Raw genomic sequence first — 20708 nt, forward strand, 5'->3', positions numbered from 1 at the left:
TTTTAAACGTGGCATCTATATATTCTAACAACACTTCAACGCTTTTAGTTTTCAAGAAAGTTCACTGGTCTTGTGTCCACATGTTTCTTTTCCTCATGTTCAAGTCCACCCAAGTCTTCCTCCACTTCCCTTCAGGTTAATCAGGTGTAATTTGAAATCCAAAATTCCTGACAGTACATTTTCTGATGGTATTGCCTGTGTGTTCTGCATGGCTGTTTGGATCAAAGACTGGTTATCTCTTCTATTGAGCTGTTCTAACCTCTGTCCACTCTCATTACAGACAGGCAGTGGTGAATTTCCTAAGCAATCAGGACCAACGTTCCTGGGCAGGTATAGACTACGACACTTTAACGAGTTAAAATGCAAAGCCAAGTAGAACTTTAAATCAGAGTGAATGAGACAACCAACAGCCTCTGGAAAAAACAAGAGACAGTGTGACATTTCTGTACATAAATACAACACAGGAAAGCAGATGAAGTTTGTAGTTCAAAGTTGTACATTGACATACTAATAAAGTTCTATTTTTCATTCAGTCCCAACTTTTCCAATAAATTTGACTTAAAAAAAAAGTTTTTCTTGAGTTAAAAGTTCTCCTTTGAAACCTATAACTCAGTCCAAAACAACCAGATTTGAGTTTGTAGACTTATTTTGACCTATCTTTTGTCATATTAAAGATAGGAAATTCATATTTGGTATAGTTTTTAAAAAGGTGCTTGCAGAGAACAATTTCATTCATTCTGAGTTGTAGTATCCCATAATGATCTATAAGCTGTTCCAGAGGCTTTTCCACCCTGACAGATTTCTAAAAGCCCTGACGGAAACACTGAGTACTTTTAATTAGTCGACATGAACTCTTGTCTTGGCTGAAGCCCCGATAAAAGAACCAGCCAGCATCATGAATCTGGGTTATGCATGGTATTCAGGCTAAACTGTGGGTTTTTTGGTGGGGTGAGGTGTGAGGTGAGGGTAGATCTGAGGGTTTCGACGCTGAGACGCACCAGCTGTGTTTATAGATTCCCCCTGCACCTGCTGGGGTTACGGAGCAAGTGCACTGAGGGATTAAGCACTGGGGCTCTGGGAAGAGAACAAGGAACAATATATTCATGTTAAGGAAGCATGTCAACACCTTCCTCGTGCCTTTACTTTTGTTACTGGTTGCTATGCAGGTTTCAAACTAATCTGTGCCACTTTTCTTTTTTTAGCTGTTAATCAAATATGCACAGCTGAAGAGGAGATGTGCTAACTTGCGGAATCTCTGCAGGAGACATTAGGAGTGTGATTGGGAAGATAAAAGCTGTTAGACGTTTACATTTAGCATCCATAGACATTTAAGTTTTGCTGGAGTGTGCTAGTTCTTGATTACAATGTTGACATTTTACTTGGAATTAACCTGATTAATGTCATTGAGCGTAAAAACCCATAGCTCAGCATTTCTCATGATCACAGGAGATGGATTAAGAAAGAAGGCTTTCAAATTGAATGTACCTCTCCCTGCTCAGCCTGCTAATTGTGCCATTTACCACTACTTGAGTCACTGACCGACGCTATTTAGTCAAACTAATGATGATGCACAGTGCAAGCCATCTCTTGATAATTAAACGAAAGCTCCATCTCTTTTTCTGTATTAGCTTTTTTTGGTGAATTAACAGGTGCATGCAAATACATATCGAGCTGCGGTCACTTTGCTCCTTTAAATCACTTGTGGCATGTTAGCTGGGAAATGACTTTTTCTGAATCTATTCTCTGTCACTTGTTATTGATTACGCAAAGTAAGAACTGTTAACATTCTCATTTTTGTTTGTTTTGCCAGGTAAGCATTTTTATTAGCACACAGCATCAGTTTAAGACTTTCTCATTCACCAAGACTGTTTCCGGTGTCTGCTTTCAGTGATTAGTAACTCATTCGCATTTATTGTTGCTGTTGTTATTGGTCTTAGAATAATTGTAAGGTTCCATTTGTGATTATTCACCCATTGATACACTGTGTTCACAGAGACCGCCATTCCTACATCTAACAGTGAAATATTTAAATGATTAGTAACTAGTTACTCTGGATCATGGCTATGATATTTCACTTAGCTTAACCAGCTTTAAGTTGTCAGACTAAACTGAGCCAAACTTGACCCAGCATGTGACAGGTCAGAAAACTGCCATATGAATAGTTTTAATGGTCTTATTGGTAATTTTCGACAAAAGATATTGGTTTTGTTTCATTCTGCCGTAAAGCCACCTATAACATGTATCCGCAGACTTTACTAACATACTTTGATTAATTTTGTCATTTGGGTATACAGACTTGTAAATAAATATTTTCCTTCCAAAGATCTGTAAGTGATTTATTCTCAACATATCTGTGTCATCTCAGGAAGGACCCTTGCAGGTTTATCTACTTCATGGTTGTTTGGAAATTCAGGCTCCATCCAGACAGGGGGAAGAAAAATCCTCTCTACTGTAATGCTTTCCCTTTTCCGGCCTGATTGACTCTGATATCACCAGTGCCTCTTAAATAAAATGCCCATGTGTCCCTGTAAACACACAGCATTTGTTCTGAGGCAGAGTGGCTCTGCAGAGCTCCTCTCCGGCAGCACTGAGCCTGACCGAGCCAGGGAATAAGTAAATGAATAAATAGGCTGATGTTGAATTTTCCCCTCACTTGCCTCCACTGACACAAATAGGATCTACAGTAATTTATAATGCTGTTAGAGAGGCGGCTCTCTCTCTAACCGCGGTGTCTGTCACCTCGCGTGCAGGAGGCCTCTCAGTGCCAGAGTGGAGGACCTGCAGCACCCTGACATCCTGCTTTGCTATTCCACACACACGGCCCAAAGGCTAAGTGACATCAAGCCTCATTATTGTCATCACATGCCACATTTGTAACTGGTTAGCAAGCAAATTGTGATAAAATAGGCTGATGCCCCTTTGGAGCGTCTCTGGCTGCACAAGCTGGACTTTCTCTAATGTTCTCAGTGTGGAAGAAAAAGAGGGCGAGAGGTGCTTTTTGTGGCAGAAATACAGGATTTCTTCAGTCTTACATGATTACTTAACAGACTGCTGGCATGTCATGGGGCCTAAAATAACTCTTGAGCAGGAAATAGTGAGCTGAAGTTACCTTTATCACCCCAAAATGATGAAAAATAAAACAGAATTCAATTGGATGTACAATGCTTGCATTCCCTATTACACCAGAGGCTTTTCAGTCTCTGATCTGAGCCCTGCATTGCCATTTATATGCATAGTATTTCGATATCCATGACATCTCAATGCTGTCTCTGGTGAGATTCTGCACGTTAATGTACTAGTGCCTCAGTCGTACATCTTTTTTTTTTCAATCCACACACGGAAATAATGAGGAGGAAAATCTCTTGCTTACATCAACCTCAAATTGGCGAAATGAAAATCTGTCTTAAACAAAGGGAAAGACCCCCATGGCGTCTGGGTCTACAGTTTCTGTCACATATTCCTTGGAGGTTTCATGTGACAAAACACAGAAAGTTGCTTTGTCCCTCCTCTTGTCACGTTACACCCCTTACCCATAGTTTTTTCCCCTTCCTGTTGTCTGGCTGTCTGTGCTGTCAGCCCATAGCCTGGCACCTGCTCTCATGTTCCTAATTAGTCTCATTTAATTAATTATATACTGCAGCACATCTCCTTATTTCTGGCTTCCTCTGGATTTCATCTCCTTTGTTTCAAACTTGCAGAGATCAGGTCTCAGAAAGGTGCTGATGCTCAGTTTGTGGTCAGTTAGAGTGTGGATTTACCATGGATGATCAACTCCCAACAAGGTGTTTATTTAAAGTATTGTGACTCCCGAGACAAGGGGAGGATTGGTTGAGAAAACATTTAACTTTAAGAGGAGCTTTCTATCTGTTTTATAAAAGTGCTTTGTAATGCTGCTATGCCAGGCAAAGTTCTGTTGTGGATTGCTGTGTCGTCTTAGTAAGGTACACCTGATGGCATTGGAGGCTTTGCAGCTGCCACTTCATCCTCCTGTTACACCAGGATGCATGATGTGCTAAAGAAAAGGTTTCATCAAATATTTACCACCTGATTGACATGACACAACAGGGAAAGATCAAACCTTTGACTGAATAGGTCAACCACAGACTCATTGAGTTTCCAGCGGAGAAAACAGAACCGTAACAGCCGGAGGAGGACAGTTGCACTGTCACCTTCTTATCTGTGGAAATCCTCACTGAGTTAAAATGTTTCATTGGTTTGCAAAAGTTTATTTTCTCACACAGAGCTCTCTTTCTGTTTGACCATGCTCAACATTAGGAAAGGAAGTGAATAATTTCTCAGATTATCTTTTAAAAAGTTTTAAATTACGATTTAGGCCACAATTAACAGATAGAAAGAGCTTGTTGTAAAATGTCAATTGTTTATGGTTTATTAGGCTAAAATTAACAGTGAGATGTAAGGTCTCTCTGTTAAGGGGAAAATACTTTATACTGTAATGAAGAAAATAAAGGAGGCATACATGCGGAGACATGATGTGACTTCCAATGTAACCATATTTACATCATAGGTCAAAACAACTCTAATACAAACATATTTTTCCCAAACACTTTGTTTTACCATGAAAATGCATTTTATTAGAATATGTTAAAACATATAACGACTATAACTAAACTTTACAAAAGCATTAGCCCACACTGCATTGTTTTGTTTTTTATGATTTAGGGATAGGGGTGGATTTAACAAAAAATGACCTACTACTGTAGTTACTGTAATTACATATTTTTTGTGCACTCCAAATCAGTAATTGTTGTAATATTTTACCTTGGCATAGTTTAAAAAACAAACACCAAAATTAAACGTTTACCTACATATTAAGCAGTGACTAAATGCACCACCCAGCGAGCATGCTAAAGTGAGGCAAATCAAGCACGCCCTTGACGTTGCGTGAACATGTGCATGTTGGGTGTGGCTAACATGCTAACATGCTATCAAGCTAACATGCGAAAATGCCGTGGAACATGCCCCGGGTGGATCCTCCAGGTGACTTTTACATGGTCACAGAGGACATTTTTACTTCTAAGATTTGTGTTTAGACTTTATACTGTTTTGGAGACGGCACAGCCTAATTCGGCTCAACTTGTTGGAAAACGTTGAAGAGTGCAGAGGAGTTTCGCAGGACTTTGCGGTGGACAGACCATGGGACAGACGCAAGGCCCTTCACACAGGTGAGTACCAGCTAGCTAGCACCTGTCAATGTTGTGCTACATGTTGTGCTAAGTCTGTGCAGCTCTGTTTTTGTTGTATTGTTTGTTGTGGCTGCAGCCTTGTGCAATATGTGTTGATGTTCCATGTAGTATGTGGTCTACTTAAACGTTGTTTATCTCGGTGGTGTCTCATCAATATTTAGTTGTGTTATTTTCCTATTCATTCTGGTAGGCCTACAAAGAAGGCTATATAATTGATTATCAGTTGGAGGCCTACGCACAAAATCCCTACCCTAATGTAGGTAGTAACCTGTTTGTTTAGACATGGCCTCTGCTTATACGTCGACCTGTACATTCACTATATTTTGTAGCCTAAATGTGTCTATCTTCTTGAATTGCAGTATCATGTAACATTATCATAAAGTATAAGTTGTGTTTTTTACTCTCTCCTTTTTGAAAATGTAGCGCACTAAAATCTAACTAAGCTACTTTTAACTTTGGTATAGGTGTTTTTTACACAAGCAAGCTGTAATTGTAATGAAGTAAATGTCTTTTAAGTAATAATACTTTTACTTGAGCATAGTATTGTGGTACTCCTTTTTTTTTTATACATATAAGGTACATTCTTGTAAAAACTCTCAAGTAGTATTTGATTACTCACAACATTGGGAATAATTCAGTCCTACATTAGTTTGTATCTGTTCTAAATCACAGAAGGCATTATAGATCAATGGTTCCCAACACATCAGGTTTGCTTGCACACTCTACAACTGAATCACATTTTTTTTTAAAACTGTATTTGATGCATTTATTTCTATAGTATTCTTGGAGGGGTGATTATGTTTGTGTTGTTTTCTTGTCAAGAGGTCGTGAGAGTGACCTGACTCCCCTTTCACTGCTGACAGCTGATCAGCTGACAGCACAGACCAGATATTGTTTCCTCGGCTACAATCGAGTGTTTAAAATGTCCAACCAGGATCACACTTCCAAACAAACCTGAGCACAAAAAATGATTTTTTTCTTTTTTTCAAATAGTACAACCGTCACAACATAAATATTTGTCTGCTCTGTGAATAATTACATTTACACTCTCCTGCTTTGATTGGGGTTTGTTTCTTAAGGACCTGTTTATGGAGAGGAAATGACAAGAAGTCGAGTTGACAGGCCTGGAGTGAGACAGTTAAATGCCCCTTGCTGCTCTGGATAATTAATAAATAAAGTACCAGGGGAGTCCTGTCATGGCTTCCTCTATGACAGGGGCTGTCTCCAGTGCGCTAAAGCATTAAATGACCAATTCCTGTCAGGCTAACTTCCACTGCACTCCCTTGGCACCCTCTCCCTCATTCTCCCTCTCTCTCTCCCTCACACACACACACTGTCTCTCTGTCTTCCAACGAGAGCTACTTTGCTCTCTTTGCTCTGAGTTTTTCAGCGACTGATGGCTCTAGTTCATTTCTGCTGAATTAATTGGTCCCTGAATGAATTCTGTTGACAGGGCAATTCATCATGTGTTTGGCCTGACAGTGACTGGGGTGTTGGGAGTGTGGTGGGGGAGGTTGAGGGTGAGGGGGGCTGCAGGAGGAGCTGGGGTTATAGGGGGGGTGGAAAGGATGGGGGTTGATGATTCTGCCCTCTCTTCTACCAGCTTCTATTATTCCCTCTTCTGCGACCAGGAATAGCCTGCATCACATTTTGCGTTGCCTCCTCACTTCTCTGTGAATATTTCCCAGCTCCCCCCGGTTGCAAACAAACACGCCTGGCTGACAGATCCAGCTGATTAGGGAGCGCTTCTGTCTGCTTTGGAGGATATCCTCATTACTGGCCAGTCAGGTAGCAAGCCCCGTTAGCCCGGGACCACCGGCGCCTGTGTATGTGGGACCTGACACGTTCACTAAGAGACGTGCATTGCATTAGGCTTTAATTGCATCATGTATCACACAATAGCCATTAGGGTAATTATTTACTGGTGAAGGGTAAATGAGCTTTGGCGCCGGGCAGAGCCAGTCAGCCTCGTTTTGGCAGTGGTGTGGCGCTCACCTATACGGTAACAAATCTAATCGCTGGTCATTTGCTTTTCATTTGGAAATATCCTTTCCAATCTCTATGTAGCCCCCTCTTTTTTCTCGCACTCTTTCAGTTGAGCAGCGCACTTATTAGGTCCAATCAATCAATGCTCACTCATTAGGAACCTCCCCTCAAGTATCCTCTGGATGGCCTCACACAGCAAGAGTCAAAAATTACCTCATAATTGCTGCTCAGGCATCATAACAAGCTAGGCTGCCCCGGTGACACGGCCATACAAACAGGTCTTACACAGGAATTGATGGATACTGGAGAATCGTATTATATATTGCCATATCCAATTAGATACAGCACATAAAGCAGCAGATCCATTCCCTCTTTTCGCAACGTCCAAACCACCACTCGGATATAAAGACGTGAAATGCATTTTCATATTTTCTCCTCACCCCCCCCCCCCCCTCCCCTTTGCTTGGTGTGTCACTGCAAATGATAACATCCTGAGGATTTATTGTACATTTGACACACCAGTAACCAAATTATAATTCCGTTGCTGCGGCATATTCATAGAACCACTGTACAAATCGCACAGAGAGAGTGTTCAGTCAGCATGTATTAGTGCGGAGCGGATCCAAAGGTCAACAGTTAGCTCCGACACTGTGGTTTGAAGTGATGCATGATGAGCTTCACCGTTTTACTGTATTACCGGAAAAAAGAGCAATTTCTTAGTATTGTCAGAACTATATTTGAACACAGCTCCTACCACATGTGGAGCTCCAGCATGTCCCCGATTTCTCTTTATTTAATGATGAACAGTATTGAACGGATGATAAATCTATCCATATGTACACTTTTATTTTGCTGTGCAACTTTTGAGACGTAGTTATTCAGCTTCCTCATGAGCAATCTACAGAATGAAGTCTTCACATTAAGATAATTACTGCTCATCCAGCCAGGAGTAATAACATTAATGTCACAGTTTGATATAGAACAAGTTTAGTTTGGAATAGAATAAAAATCATAGCTTCGCAGCCTGTTTCATGAATAACATGTACAATAAATCAATATTCCAGCACTGCCGTTAACTTAAATCGCTAGTTTTTCATCTAAATAAAAATGTCTTCATATAATACTCTGCTAAGCTTTTGAACTTTTTTAAGATCAAATACGCCTTACATTTTCCCCATTCAGAGACACTCAATGTTATGTCTTGTTCTTTTACTGTTGATATTTGATCAAGCTTGATAAGCTGAGTTTTTGATGAGCAAAGATAGTGACAGCTGCCGATTAGAGCCAATCAGATCATCCCACCGCTCCTGTGTGTGTGGGTGTGTATAGAGTAAGAAAATAAAATATATATTTATATTCCAGAGGATGCTGTTGTCATCTGGCATGCTGCAGTCAATTTGAGCTTGATTGACAGATACATCCAAGTTCACAGTTTATTGGTTTCGGAGGAGAGAGCCAGATATGCCAATTTAGACAGGAAAGTGACAAAGAAGTTTCCATCTAAATAGAATAATTCTGCTTCTGGGAATTCTCAGCTGGGGAGAGGAAAGAGTCAAGCTCCCTTTTTTCCCCCCTTCTCCTCCTTTTAACAAGGGCTGTGAATGACAAACATATACGACGGTTAGGGGCTGACAGAACATCCGCTTCTGATGCTTCACAGGGGAGCTATGAAATAAACAACAGGCAGAGAAATTGAATTACAAAGCAAAAAGGGGGTCTCTCCTCGTGGACCCAGAGGCATCAGAGTGCACCAAAAAACAGCTCAGCTCAGTTTTAGAGGAGCTTGTTTTTCTCTTTTTATATCTTTGAACATTTGAAAGAATGTGATAGAATGATGGAAACTCAGTATCTCTGTAAAAAACCATCATATTTTCGTTTTGTTTCATACCCCTCTTATCCATGCACGACCACAGGGTCAAACTCGCCTTTTTCCATTAAAACAAGTTTGAAAATAGTGTTCGGACCAATAAATGAGTGTCTGAATCAACAACTGAAAAGCTCACCAACTGTATTATATATTCCCATTCTGTCCGACATCCTTTCGAATGTACACGCAGCGTTATCGTGTGCTCCAGCAGCCCAAATCCTTTGCAAATCACACAGCGCTAATCAGGACACTGTCCACTTGTTGTAAATCAATAATGATATAACTAAGTCATACAAGGCGGCAGCGACGGAGGGATTACTGAGCGAAGAAAGAGTGAAATAAGCTCTAAGAGGGATTTCATGCATAAATCTCTCCCTGCAACTTAGCACAAATTGAATTCAGGCACACTGCTAGAAAAATTAATTCAGCTTTACAAAGCGAGGAGAGGTTAAACACTTGATGTGCTGCTCAGTGATCCGAGTCATGGAGAAAACATTTAGAGGCATTCTCACTGAAGCCCCTCTGTGCACCATGGGATCTGAAACCTGAAACATAAATACATTTATCCAAAAAGAGTCTCATTAGGCACCTGAATTCCTTCTGCCATTGTTTACTTAAACTTCCGTTTTACCCGTCAAGTTGTTTGTCGGCTCATGACCTTTTTATGGACGTCAAATATTCAACATGGCTACACTTGCACTGCTTTTATTTGATTGTTTGAGCATTTATGGGCAGTAGGTACACACTTACACACTATGTAGGTGTTTTTTAAATGGGAGTTTACATTAGTGAGATCATTCGGGGTCAATTGTGGTTTTATTTGACTGGGGAACCTTATTCGTCAAATATCAAATACATTCTTTTGACCTTTTCTTTTTAAGATCACTATGAAGATATTCTCTGACACTTCCTTTTCACCGTTATGTTGAACTGTTCTCTTGTGCCATAACTTCCAATTACTTCTCCTATCAAGCATCTGAAATGTTGTATAAAGAGTTATATGCTTCAATATCAGTTTCCCCCACCATTGTCTTGGAGGGGCGCTGCGCTTTTTAAAAAAAAAATTATATAGCACCAAATTGCAACTAATGTATATCTACTGTCACTTTTCACATTGAACATGTGCTATTTTATTAAATAAACTAAATGCTTTCATTTTAAGTTGTGAGTTTAGTGTTTTTTACCCTAAGAAACATTGAAGCATTAATCAATGACAATAATCCACAGCTCCTCTCTCTGCTTCCCCCTCCCCCCCCCGCTCAGGCAGCACCCCCCCAAAGCAGTAAACCTTGGGGAAACACTGAATATATAAAACTGCTTTATCATTGTATCATTTTTTTATATATATATACAGCGGGGCAAAAAAGTATTTAGTCAGCCACCAATTGTGCAAGTTCTCCCACTTAAAAAGATGAGAGAGGCCTGTAATTTTCATCCTAGGTACACTTCAACTATGAGAGACAGAATGGGGGGAAAGAATCCAGGAAATCACATTGTAGGATTTTTAATGAATGAATTGGTAAATTCCTCCGTAAAATAACTATTTGGTCACCTACAAACAAACAAGATTTCTGGCTCTCACAGACCTGTAACTTCTTCTTTAAGAGCCTCCTCTGTCCTCCACTTGTTAACTGTATTAATGGCACCTGTTTGAACTCGTTATCAGTATAAAAGACACCTGTCCACAACCTCAAACAGTCACACTCCAAACTCCACTATGGCCAAGACCAAAGAGCTGTCAAAGGACACCAGAAACTAAATTGTAGACCTGGACCAGGCTGGGAAGACTGAATCTGCAATAGGTAAGCAGCTTGGTGTGAAGAAATCAACTGTGGGAGCAATTATTAGAAAATGGAAGACATACAAGACCACCGATAATCTCCCTCGATCTGGGCTCCACGCAAGATCTCACCCCGTGGGGTCAAAATGATCACAAGAACGGTGAGCAAAGATCCCAGAACCACACGGGGGGACCTAGTCAATGACCTGCAGAGAGCTGGGACCAAAGTAACAAAGGCTACCATCAGTAACACACTACGCCGCCAGGGACTCAAATCCTGCAGTGCCAGACGTGTCCCCCTGCTTAAGCCAGTACATGTCCAGGCCCGTCTGAAGTTTGCTAGAGAGCATTTAGATGATCCAGAAGAGGATTGGGAGAATGTCATATGGTCAGATGAAACCAAAATAGAACTTTTTGGTAAAAACTCAACTAGACGTGTTTGGAGGAGAAAGAATGCTGAGTTTCATCCAAAGAACACCATACCTACTGTGAAACCTGGGGGTGGAATCATCATGCTTTGGGGCTGTTTTTCTGCAAAGGGACCAGGACGACTGATCCGTGTAAAGGAAAGAATGAATGGGGCCATGTATCGTGAGATTTTGAGTGACAACCTCCTTCCATCAGCAAGGGCATTGAAGATGAAACGTGGCTGGGTCTTTCAGCATGACAATGTGTCATGCTGAAAGACCCAGCCACGTTTCATCTTCAATGCCCTTGCTGATGGAAGGAGGTTGTCACTCAAAATCTCACGATACATGGCCCCATTCATNGAAAATAAGTATTTGGTCACCTACAAACAAGATTTCTGGCTCTCACAGACCAGTAACTTCTTTAAGGGGCTCCACTGTCCTCCACTTCTTAACTGTATTAATGACACCTGTTTGAACTCGTTATCAGTATAAAAGACACCTGTCCACAACCTCAAACAGTCACACTCCAAATTCCACTATGGCCAAGACAAGACCAAAGAGCTGTCAAAGGACACCAGAAACAAAATTGTAGACCTGCACCAGGCTGGGAAGACTGAATCTGCAATAGGTAAGCAGCTTGGTGTGAAGAAATCAACTGTGGGAGAAATTATTAGAAAATGGAAGACATACAAGACCACTGATAATCTCCCTTGATCTGGGGCTCCACACAATTCTCAACCCGTGGGGTCAAAATGATCACAAGAACGGTGAGCAAAAATCCCAGAACCACACAGGGGGACCTAGTCAATGACCTGCAGAGAGCTGGGACCAAAGTAACAAAGGCTACCATCAGTAACACACTACGCCGCCAGGGACTCAAATCCTGCAGTGCCAGACGTGTCCCCCTGCTTAAGCCAGTACATGTCCAGGCCCGTCTGAAGTTTCCTAGAGAGCATTTAGATGATCCAGAAGAGGATTGGGAGAATGTCATATGGTCAGATGAAACCAAAAATAGAACTTTTTGGTAAAAACTCAACTAGACGTGTTTGGGGGAGAAAGAATGCTGAGTTGCATCCAAAAAACACCATACCTACTGTGAAACATGGGGGTGGAAACATCATGCTTTGGGGCTGTTTTTCTGCAAAGGGACCAGGACGACTGATCCGTGTAAAGGAAAGAATGAATGGGGCCATGTATCGTGAGATTTTGAGTGACAACCTCCTTCCATCAGCAAGGGCATTGAAGATGAAACGTGGCTGGGTCTTTCAGCATGACAATGNGGACAGTGGAGCCCCTTAAAGAAGTTACTGGTCTGTGAGAGCCAGAAATCTTGTTTGTAGGTGACCAAATACTTATTTTCCACCATAATTTGCAAATAAAGTCTTTAAAAATCAGACTGTGATTTGCTGGATTTTTTTTTCTCATTTTGTCTCTCATAGTTGAGGTATACCTAGGATGAAAATGACAGGCCTCATCTTTTTAAGTGGGAGAACTTGCACAATTGGTGGCTGACTAAATACTTTTTTGCCCCACTGTACATGGCAATTGCAGGTTTGTAGATCCATTATATTGACTATTCAGTTTCCAAATAATAATGTTCAGAGTTCGAACATATATGGTTTTTGCACTTATTGTAAGTCGCTTTGGCTAAAAGTGTTAGCCATATGAAATGTAATGGAGGGCTTTGATAAGTTTCATAAAATAAGACAACAGGAAAAGAGAATTGTTAAAAAAAATAATTTATTTGCAGTCGTGAAAGTACAAAAACAGTGCAATGTTATGAGTATTTGAATGTCAAATAAATAAAGTTGAAAGCAGGACAGGTCCACACAAATACAAGATCAAGTTACATTTGAGATTGCAGAGAAACTGCACAATGCAAGTGCTGGTAAGCCTTTACTCTGGAATTCAAGCAGTCACTAGGGTTCCTAATGATTTGCCTTGCGTACAATTCATCACTTGGTGTACATTACAATTAATTAGCATGTATAAAAAGAAAAAAAACAATGGTCTTCAGTGACTTTAATCATAGCTAGCTGCCATTGTACGTTTCAATAGAAACTGAGGTACGCACTTTAATACTCGCAAAATGACTTTCTTAACCACATATGATGGTTAAACATCGTATGTTTAAAAAAAAAAAAAACTGCTTCAGGTACCATAAACTTCCTTACAGTAGAACAATAGGCTACATCTGGTCAATGTCCATCCTTCCGAAGGCATCATAAACATGGAGTTATAATAATAAGGCCCTTCTGTAAGCTTAACTGGGCGCTTTTAAAAAAACAAAACATCGACAGTCCCTTACATTTCTTAACATTCCTCAATGAGCAGCTCTTCAGAACAATAAAGTTTCTTCTTGATCACCCGGAAACCAGTGCTAAGTTTAATAGCTCGTCTCACTACTGGAGTGGAAGGAGACTTTGTGCTAAAAAGTCCTTGGATCTTAGGCCACAGCCCACCTGACTCAAGCCTCAACACCAGAGTCAGCTCAAAGGTGGGGACAAGGTAAGGGTCCACAGATAACTGAGCCATACTCTCACACACGGCCCCTTGCTCCACACAAAGGTCGATGAGAGCCCCTCTTAAGCCGCAGGGCTCACTAGCTGCCAGGTGAAGGAGCTCTTGTCCGATGTGTTCCAGAAGTTTCTCAGGGATCAGCAGTTTGGAGCACCTCAAGGCACAGTCAGAGTCTTTGGCTTCTTTCAGGCTTCCTGCAATAAGGTCCACTACTTCTTTCAGAATGGTCTCCTCCATTGGATCATAAAACAGGTCTTCATTGCAAGGAGACAGGTCACCGCATACATCTGACCCTGTTGGCAAACAACAATGGGGTAAGAAATGGGAACATGACAAAAAAAAAAAAAAAAAAAAGGGACTAGAGATCATTTGAATGAGTGTAAGAAAAATTGCAGCTGTTGTTTACCTGATTCTGAGAGATCACTCCTGCTGCCATTGTTGGACCCAGACTCAATACTGCTGTTGTTGGCAGATGTGCTGAAATCAGCCAATCTTTGCACAAGTTTGCCCCAGGACAGCCTCCTAGGACTGCTGTCCACTGGGGACGGGGGTGAGCAGCCGATATCAGTGGGTGAAGAGAGAGCAGGCATCTTTGCAGAATTCAGTATCAGCTGCTTCTGTGGTCAGCTGTTAGTGAGGAGACAAAGACAACAGATAAGCACTCAAACTCGAGCGAAAATACACAACTCAAAAGTTAAATAAAGGATAATTTAACCCACAAGTAACATGCGTTTTCAGTGATTGTTAAGGTTGAATGACAAGTTTACAGAGTGACAGATCTTTGTTAACGGTAGCTAGCAACTGTTAAACTGTTTAAATTTTAAACCAAGCCGACAAAATAATCAACGGTGACATAGTACTTACAGGTTATTTGACAACGGTGCCGTTGAAGTCCGTTGTCGACGTTTTAGGAGGGTATTTGAAGGCTTATTGTCTGCAAAAATAACCATCTGGTAACTTCTATGCACTATACTTCCTCATTCAAAGACCAGCTGCCGAGCTCTGCGGTTTATCCTCGCAACAATGGTTATATACAGGCTGCTAGGCCACGCCTATTTACATCCAGCCAGCCAATCAAAAAGAGAGGCACGGCTTCGGATCTGTATCTTGCCTGGTAACATGCCAGCAGAGAAGAAAGAAAAACAAGAGGAGGAGAAGGGGGGCTAGGGTGATGAATAGCAGATCCCAGTGTTGTGGAAATATACAGGGACATGCCTGGGCTTGCAAGGATAACATAATATGTTTCTTTATTCAATATCCTTTATAAGCATATACAAATGAAACACATCCAGTGCATGTATCGATAGCATTGAATAAAATCCATGCAGGCTGGTCTGGTTGAGTGTTGCAGTGAACATTACGTCACCTGTTTTGCTAAAGCATTACATCAGAATTTTGTATCTACCACTGAGAGGTGCAAACAACACACATTCAGCTGCAAAATACAAAACTAGTAGCTGATGATAATATGCTGATAAATGAATTTTATATGCAAATATGTGCATCTTCTTTCATTTGGCCTCATATAAAACAACAATGAAAACATGCAGAGTAATAGGGATGCAGCATAAGAATAGCTTACTCTGTGCTATTTCATTATTCCTCTATTTCACAAAATGTGTTCTGATGTTATCAAAGAGGTTTATGGCTTACAAAAACAATGCATGGGACTGACATTTTAAAGATGAGTAAATTAGGGCATACAAGCCAGGTTGAAACTCAAGCTAATTCAAAGAAAACTTGTAAGGGTTCAAAGGAGAAACTGCTGCTGTTGTTCCTGTCTGCCAGGGCCGCACTGTACATGACGCACTCAATGTTTGCTTAAAGATTTTAGATTTTTGGAAAGAAGCCAGTTTCTGTTCTGTTACCGAAGTGGGGCGGACTGTGTAAAGTCTGGGAGGAACTTAAAGACGTAAACATGTGAAGGTACAGAATGTTCTGAGGGGGAAGTGATGAATTAAGAGTCATCGAGAAGTTTAATCAGTATAAAGAAATGTTTGTTCCTTTTACATACACAAAGATTTCAGACTGAAGTTGAAGTCTTCAGATGCACATGTAATGCCAGGAAATAGTTTGAGCAAACAACTTGTAAAGTAAATTCCTAAAAAGTGTTATGTACAAAATAGTTGAACCCTTGGAAGGGAGCTGCAGATATGGGTGTGTCTTAATGTTCAGGGCTGGCCTTAGCGGCAAGAACAGTACATTATGTTCGTCCCCACCCCATCATTGTTAGAGAACATCCATTCACTGAGGAAAACACCACCCTTTCTTTGCTCTCATTTGAGCAAAAACTGACAAAGGCAAAATCAGTTGGTTTCTGACTTTGGCTCAACAAATCTAAAGCTGTACATTTTGAACATACAAAAGCACAACGATTTAGTTTCTACTCATCAGGAACTAACTCAGCAAAGTGGGTTAGGAACAAACTATACAAAAAAAACACAAGACAAAGAATATCCAAGTATGACTTTATTTACAAGCCCTCTTTGTTTTTGCTCCAAGTGTTGTTGGAGCGAGCAGCGACGAGGAGAAGGCAGGCAGCAGGTTTTAGATTTATGAGCTACAGTGCAGCCATGTGGAAATACAATGCCTCACTTCAAGGGAAAAATAATAACTCTTGTAACACCGATGCCGAAAGCAAATTGGATTGACAAAACAACTTTATTAGCCTAAAAAAGTTTTTTTGTTTGGTTTGTCAGTAATAAGTGGTTTCTTATAGTATGGGTAAAATATAACAGGTTGTTTAAAAAAAACACTCATACAATAGGTAAAGTTAAATAATAAAACTCACATTCAGTATCTCCAGATAATAGTCCACAGTTATAATATGAAATAAATCATTAAGAATTAATATAATTTATGAACTGAAATAAACCATCTCTTTTTATTTGGCTAATTTATTAATCAAGGCATCTGGGTCTCTTTATTTAAGACGGCGTGAATCCCAATAGCTGTTCAATTGGTTTGTACCGCCACTCATCTGCTTCCAGCTCTTCCACCAAGCTTGCAAGTTTCTCCAGTCTAGACATTTGTTGATCTGGAAGAACACATAATTGTTACTTTACTAGTGTACCAATTTGTTAATGGATCAAGACAAATGAACATATTTTTTATAAACACAGTTACTGACTTACCACGTTTGACCTGTTTAAGTGTGGAGGCGACTTGGTAGCTGAATACAGACTCGCATAAAAATCTGTCAGTGCCATCTAAAAGGGAACACAAAAAAATAAAGAAGTTTTATGCTTGTGAAGACAGAATTGAAGCTCAGCTGATAGTTCACTGATGTGAGAAAGAAAGAGAAGTTCAGGTTAAATATTGTGAATTATCAGCATTCAGAGGTTTTAAATAAACAAAGAGGAAAAGCAGGAGCAATTTGGCAAATCAAAACATTGGTGTTATTGTATTTCGAGCTATAGAGGCAGTGAAGTGAGGAGCTTTTACGATACAATCCAATACACAAATCCCATGTCAGTGGCATTGGCAATGAGGCTAATGATAAAAACGTTACCAATACCTCACTTTGACAATTAATATTTCACAGCACTTTATGGGAATTCAGTCAAAAAAGATGACAAATGATGTGTGCTATGACTATGTGACAAGGGTAACTTCGTCACTGTGGACTGACGGCTTCGGGCCTTGTAGTGAGTTGTAGTTGTCAGTGATGAATAAATGCCCACACCGGGTTTGTATTTGGACGTTCTGCCTCTGCCTCCTTACTTGGTCGGGCCGCTCAACTTCACAGACTATACTAAAGCCCTACATTGATAATGTATTATTAATAATTCATATGTTTTACATGAGGCTAATGCATTGATGAAAAACAAACTATGTTTCTTTCTAAAAGATAAATACAAGCCAACATTACAAAACATTGCAGGTAATTTTGACTTTTCCATCTGCCTCAACGGCTAGAATAAAAAAAGTTCTGTATGCTACATGTCTTAACAAAGTTATCAAATTTGGCATTGGTTCAGCTTTTTAGTTTTAGTTGTTGAAGTTAAGAGCTGCATTTATTATACTTGTGTTGTTACAGCTGGATAAAAGAGGCTTCTTGGAATCTGGCATTGTCCCGAGAAAATACTTTGGCACGTATGCATATATATCATTCCGTTAACAGATGCTGAGAACTGATAGTACAAATTGCACAAGACTCAAATCCCAGTTGTTTTTGACACAACACGCCCTAACATATTTGGCCCAGGTTCATCAATGCAGCCTCATATGTTAACTATATCTCACTGTATGACCCCCTGCCTTGTTGGAAAATGAGAGATAGGTAAAGACAGATGAATTTAACAGTGGGATTTCAATAAATCAAAACTGTATTACAGACTCAGCGTTCAGATAAAAGACAATACATACATTACATACACAGCATTTATCTCACCTTCCATCATTTCCCCTGCACCTTTAGGATATGTGTACAGGACTTTTCTTGGAGGGATGAGCTCTGAAGCACTGAACCCAGAGCCGGTCACCGAGCTGCCGCTGACCCCTCCCGCAGAGGAGGACGAGGAAGATGCTGCCATTGCCTCAGAAAACCTTCAAAAACACATCAAGAAAATGAACTGTTATGCCACTGTGGCTGTGGTTACCACACATATCATTTGTTGAACACAGGTATGGACTGCTACCGTTATCACCATAGCCACACATGCCTGACATAGCTAAACTGTGTAGGTTCTCTAATCTAAATAGAAATGGTACAATCAAATATCAATGTATTAACTGCGACAACTATGCTAGGTGGCTAGCAAGAAAGCTAACTATTCTTGTTGCACTGATGTAGGCAACTGCCATTTACCATGAATACTATTGAATAAAACACAGCAATAACAACCATATTTAAAACAATAAAACTTACTGCCGATGTCTCAGTTATGAATGTGTTTCGTCTTTGATTCCGTGCAGTTGGTTCTGTTGTTTGTTAAGATCTGTTGCCACTACTTTACGGCAAGGACAGCACTTTACGTTTATGCTACGGCATTCGTGCCTATGATTTAACAGTGATGTGGATGGTTCGCCTGCATGATTTCTCAGGAGTGATTGTTAATTTCTGTTTGTAGATCTACTAAACGCCAACCCAGGACCCTGTCTGCCGAACAGCACATAAACCAATGTGTCAACTCACTAGTTAAGTTATTCCGTGGCAAAATAAGTGTTTTTAAAGCAAAATAAGCTTATTTACTTGGCTGCTAACTTGAGCATTTAGCTCACTTTATAGCGAGCAGTTCTGAGGTTTACTTAGGTTGAGCTAACGTTAGCTGCTTTACATTATGGACGTTTTACGACCAGCTCTTATCAATATAAATGGGAGAATATACCGGAGGAATGTCACTAAGGACTCTAAGGAGGAACATTATGAGGAAGAAGAAGAAGATGTGTCTTACGTGGGGCCTCCAGGTAATTGAATCCTGTCACTGGTAGCAACTGTTTTTTAGTCACAGACAGTGCTGTCAGCCTGTGGCCACAATTACCTATCAAAGACACAATCATATATAAATGTATGTAATATAAATGTGTGTTTTCAACTTGGTTAGAGAGTGAATACCTCGAAGAAGATGAAGCCTGTGACACAAAGTTAATTGAACAGACTGATAAAGGATACCGCTGTGCCATTGAAGTCCCAAGTGTTCTTTACAAGTGAGTTGTTATCAACAACATGCACATGTTTGGATTGTTGTGTATCATCCCTAATTTGAAAAGCACAAGAAGTTTTGTTTATAAGCAGCATAATGTTTTTGTTCTGCAGATACATCATTGGAAAAAAAGGAGAGACACGGAGACGCCTGGAGTCTGACACAAAGACATCTATCAGCATCCCAAAACAAGGAGTGGAGGGGGAGATTGGTGAGAATTAATTATATAATAGTGCTGCTCGATTATGGCAAAAATCATAATCTCGATTATTTGGGTCAATAATTGATATCACGATTATCCATTTACTTTGAAAACATCAATTTATTGGAGAATATTTTTTTGAACAGTATGTTTGATTATCCTGCACTTTAAGTATAACTCAACTGAAAAACCAATACAAAATAAATAATAAAAAAATAATCGTTTTATTTCGATTACGTTTTCGTAATCGTTGCAAGCCATAATCGTAATTGCGATTAAAATACGATTAATTGAGCAACTACACTGAGCAAAAATATAAACGCAACACTTTTGTTTTTGCTCCCATTTTTCATGAGATGAACTCAAAGATCTAAAACATTTTCTACATACACAAAATAACCATTTCTCTCAAATATTGTTCACAAATCTGAACAAATCTGTGATAGTGAGCACTTCTCCTTTGCCGAGATAATCCATCCCACCTCACAGGTGTGGCATATCAAGATGCTGATTAGACAGCATGATTATTGCACAGGTGTGCCTTAGGCTGGCCACAATAAAAGGCCACTCTGAAACGTGCATTTTTGCTTTATTGGGGGGGTCTGGGGGGGTCCGAAAACCAGTCAGTATCTGGTTTGAGGGTTAGGGTTAGGGTTAAGGTTAGGGTAATGTTGTGAATCGAGTGGCCTGTGTTCGTCGTCCATAACATACGCCTGCCCATACCATAACCCCACCACCACCATGGGCCACTCGATTAAATATCATCATACCTTGATACCTTTTATATTAGTACACTGATATTTAACGCATATCTTTTATGTTTTTTACTGAGAAGACAATTAAAGACATTACCTTGGCCTTTACCAAAGTGAAATGGAGATTTTCTTCGCAACATTTCTGAGATTTGATGGACAAAACACAGATGAATATATAATCAAGTTAGCCGTTGTCATCTCATTTGCTGAGAATAATCGGAACCACTGCAGAGCACCGAGACACTTTATCATCTACTCGCACAATCAGACAGAAATGAAATGTGCCTGCATATGGGTCTGCACAAGAGGACGATTAGAAAAGCTAATTACAACACTCAG

General features: G+C 40.1%; 3 protein-coding genes across 5 annotated transcripts in view; 1 reads left to right on the forward strand and 2 right to left on the reverse strand.

The window, feature by feature from the left end:
• Positions 1–12969: 12969 nt before the first annotated feature.
• Positions 12970–14775, reverse strand: ddit4 (DNA-damage-inducible transcript 4). Its single transcript, XM_010780872.1, has 3 exons — positions 14632–14775; positions 14174–14394; positions 12970–14060 (listed from the first exon to the last, which is right to left on the reverse strand). The coding sequence occupies exons 2-3, from the start codon at positions 14355–14357 to the stop codon at positions 13561–13563; spliced, it is 684 nt and encodes a 227-aa protein (XP_010779174.1). The 5' UTR covers positions 14358–14394; positions 14632–14775; the 3' UTR covers positions 12970–13560.
• Positions 14776–16221: 1446 nt separating this feature from the next.
• On the reverse strand, positions 16222–18814 carry anapc16 (anaphase promoting complex subunit 16). The gene is made up of 4 exons (XM_010780874.1): positions 18638–18814; positions 18161–18315; positions 16902–16976; positions 16222–16804 (listed from the first exon to the last, which is right to left on the reverse strand). The coding sequence occupies exons 2-4, from the start codon at positions 18300–18302 to the stop codon at positions 16695–16697; spliced, it is 327 nt and encodes a 108-aa protein (XP_010779176.1). The 5' UTR covers positions 18303–18315; positions 18638–18814; the 3' UTR covers positions 16222–16694.
• A 29-nt stretch (positions 18815–18843) lies between these two features.
• The window catches only part of ascc1 (activating signal cointegrator 1 complex subunit 1), a 16535-nt gene continuing 14670 nt past the window's right edge, over positions 18844–20708 (forward strand). For 2 of the 3 annotated variants that reach the window (XR_799264.1, XR_799263.1), the window contains exons 1-3: positions 19033–19176; positions 19314–19416; positions 19526–19623. Coding sequence is in view for 1 of the 3 variants with exons in the window: in XM_010780873.1 (XP_010779175.1) it covers positions 19050–19176; positions 19314–19416; positions 19526–19623 (328 nt within the window). In the remaining 2 variants the exon portion in view is untranslated. Of the gene's footprint in view, positions 19177–19313; positions 19417–19525; positions 19624–20708 lie in introns of all 3 variants that reach the window. The other variant, XM_010780873.1, reaches the window with a different exon arrangement.

This window comes from Notothenia coriiceps, unplaced genomic scaffold (assembly GCF_000735185.1).
Source record: "Notothenia coriiceps isolate Sejong01 unplaced genomic scaffold, NC01 NC01_scaffold00022213, whole genome shotgun sequence".
Lineage (NCBI taxonomy): Eukaryota > Metazoa > Chordata > Actinopteri > Perciformes > Nototheniidae > Notothenia > Notothenia coriiceps.

What these genes read in the sequence shown, in the direction of transcription:
- anapc16 (XM_010780874.1), bottom strand. Translation starts at nt 18,302, where the DNA reads ATGGCAGCATCTTCCTCGTCCTCCTCTGCGGGAGGGGTCAGCGGCAGC. An exon ending in TGCAGGGGAAATGATGGAAG is followed by an intron (nt 16,977 to 18,160) that starts GTGAGATAAATG and finishes GTTCCCTTTTAG; the next exon opens with ATGGCACTGACAGATTTTTA. An exon ending in ACTTAAACAGGTCAAACGTG is followed by an intron (nt 16,805 to 16,901) that starts GTAAGTCAGTAA and finishes GTGTTCTTCCAG; the next exon opens with ATCAACAAATGTCTAGACTG.
- ddit4 (XM_010780872.1), bottom strand. Translation starts at nt 14,357, where the DNA reads ATGCCTGCTCTCTCTTCACCCACTGATATCGGCTGCTCACCCCCGTCC. An exon ending in GAGTGATCTCTCAGAATCAG is followed by an intron (nt 14,061 to 14,173) that starts GTAAACAACAGC and finishes GTTTGCCAACAG; the next exon opens with GGTCAGATGTATGCGGTGAC.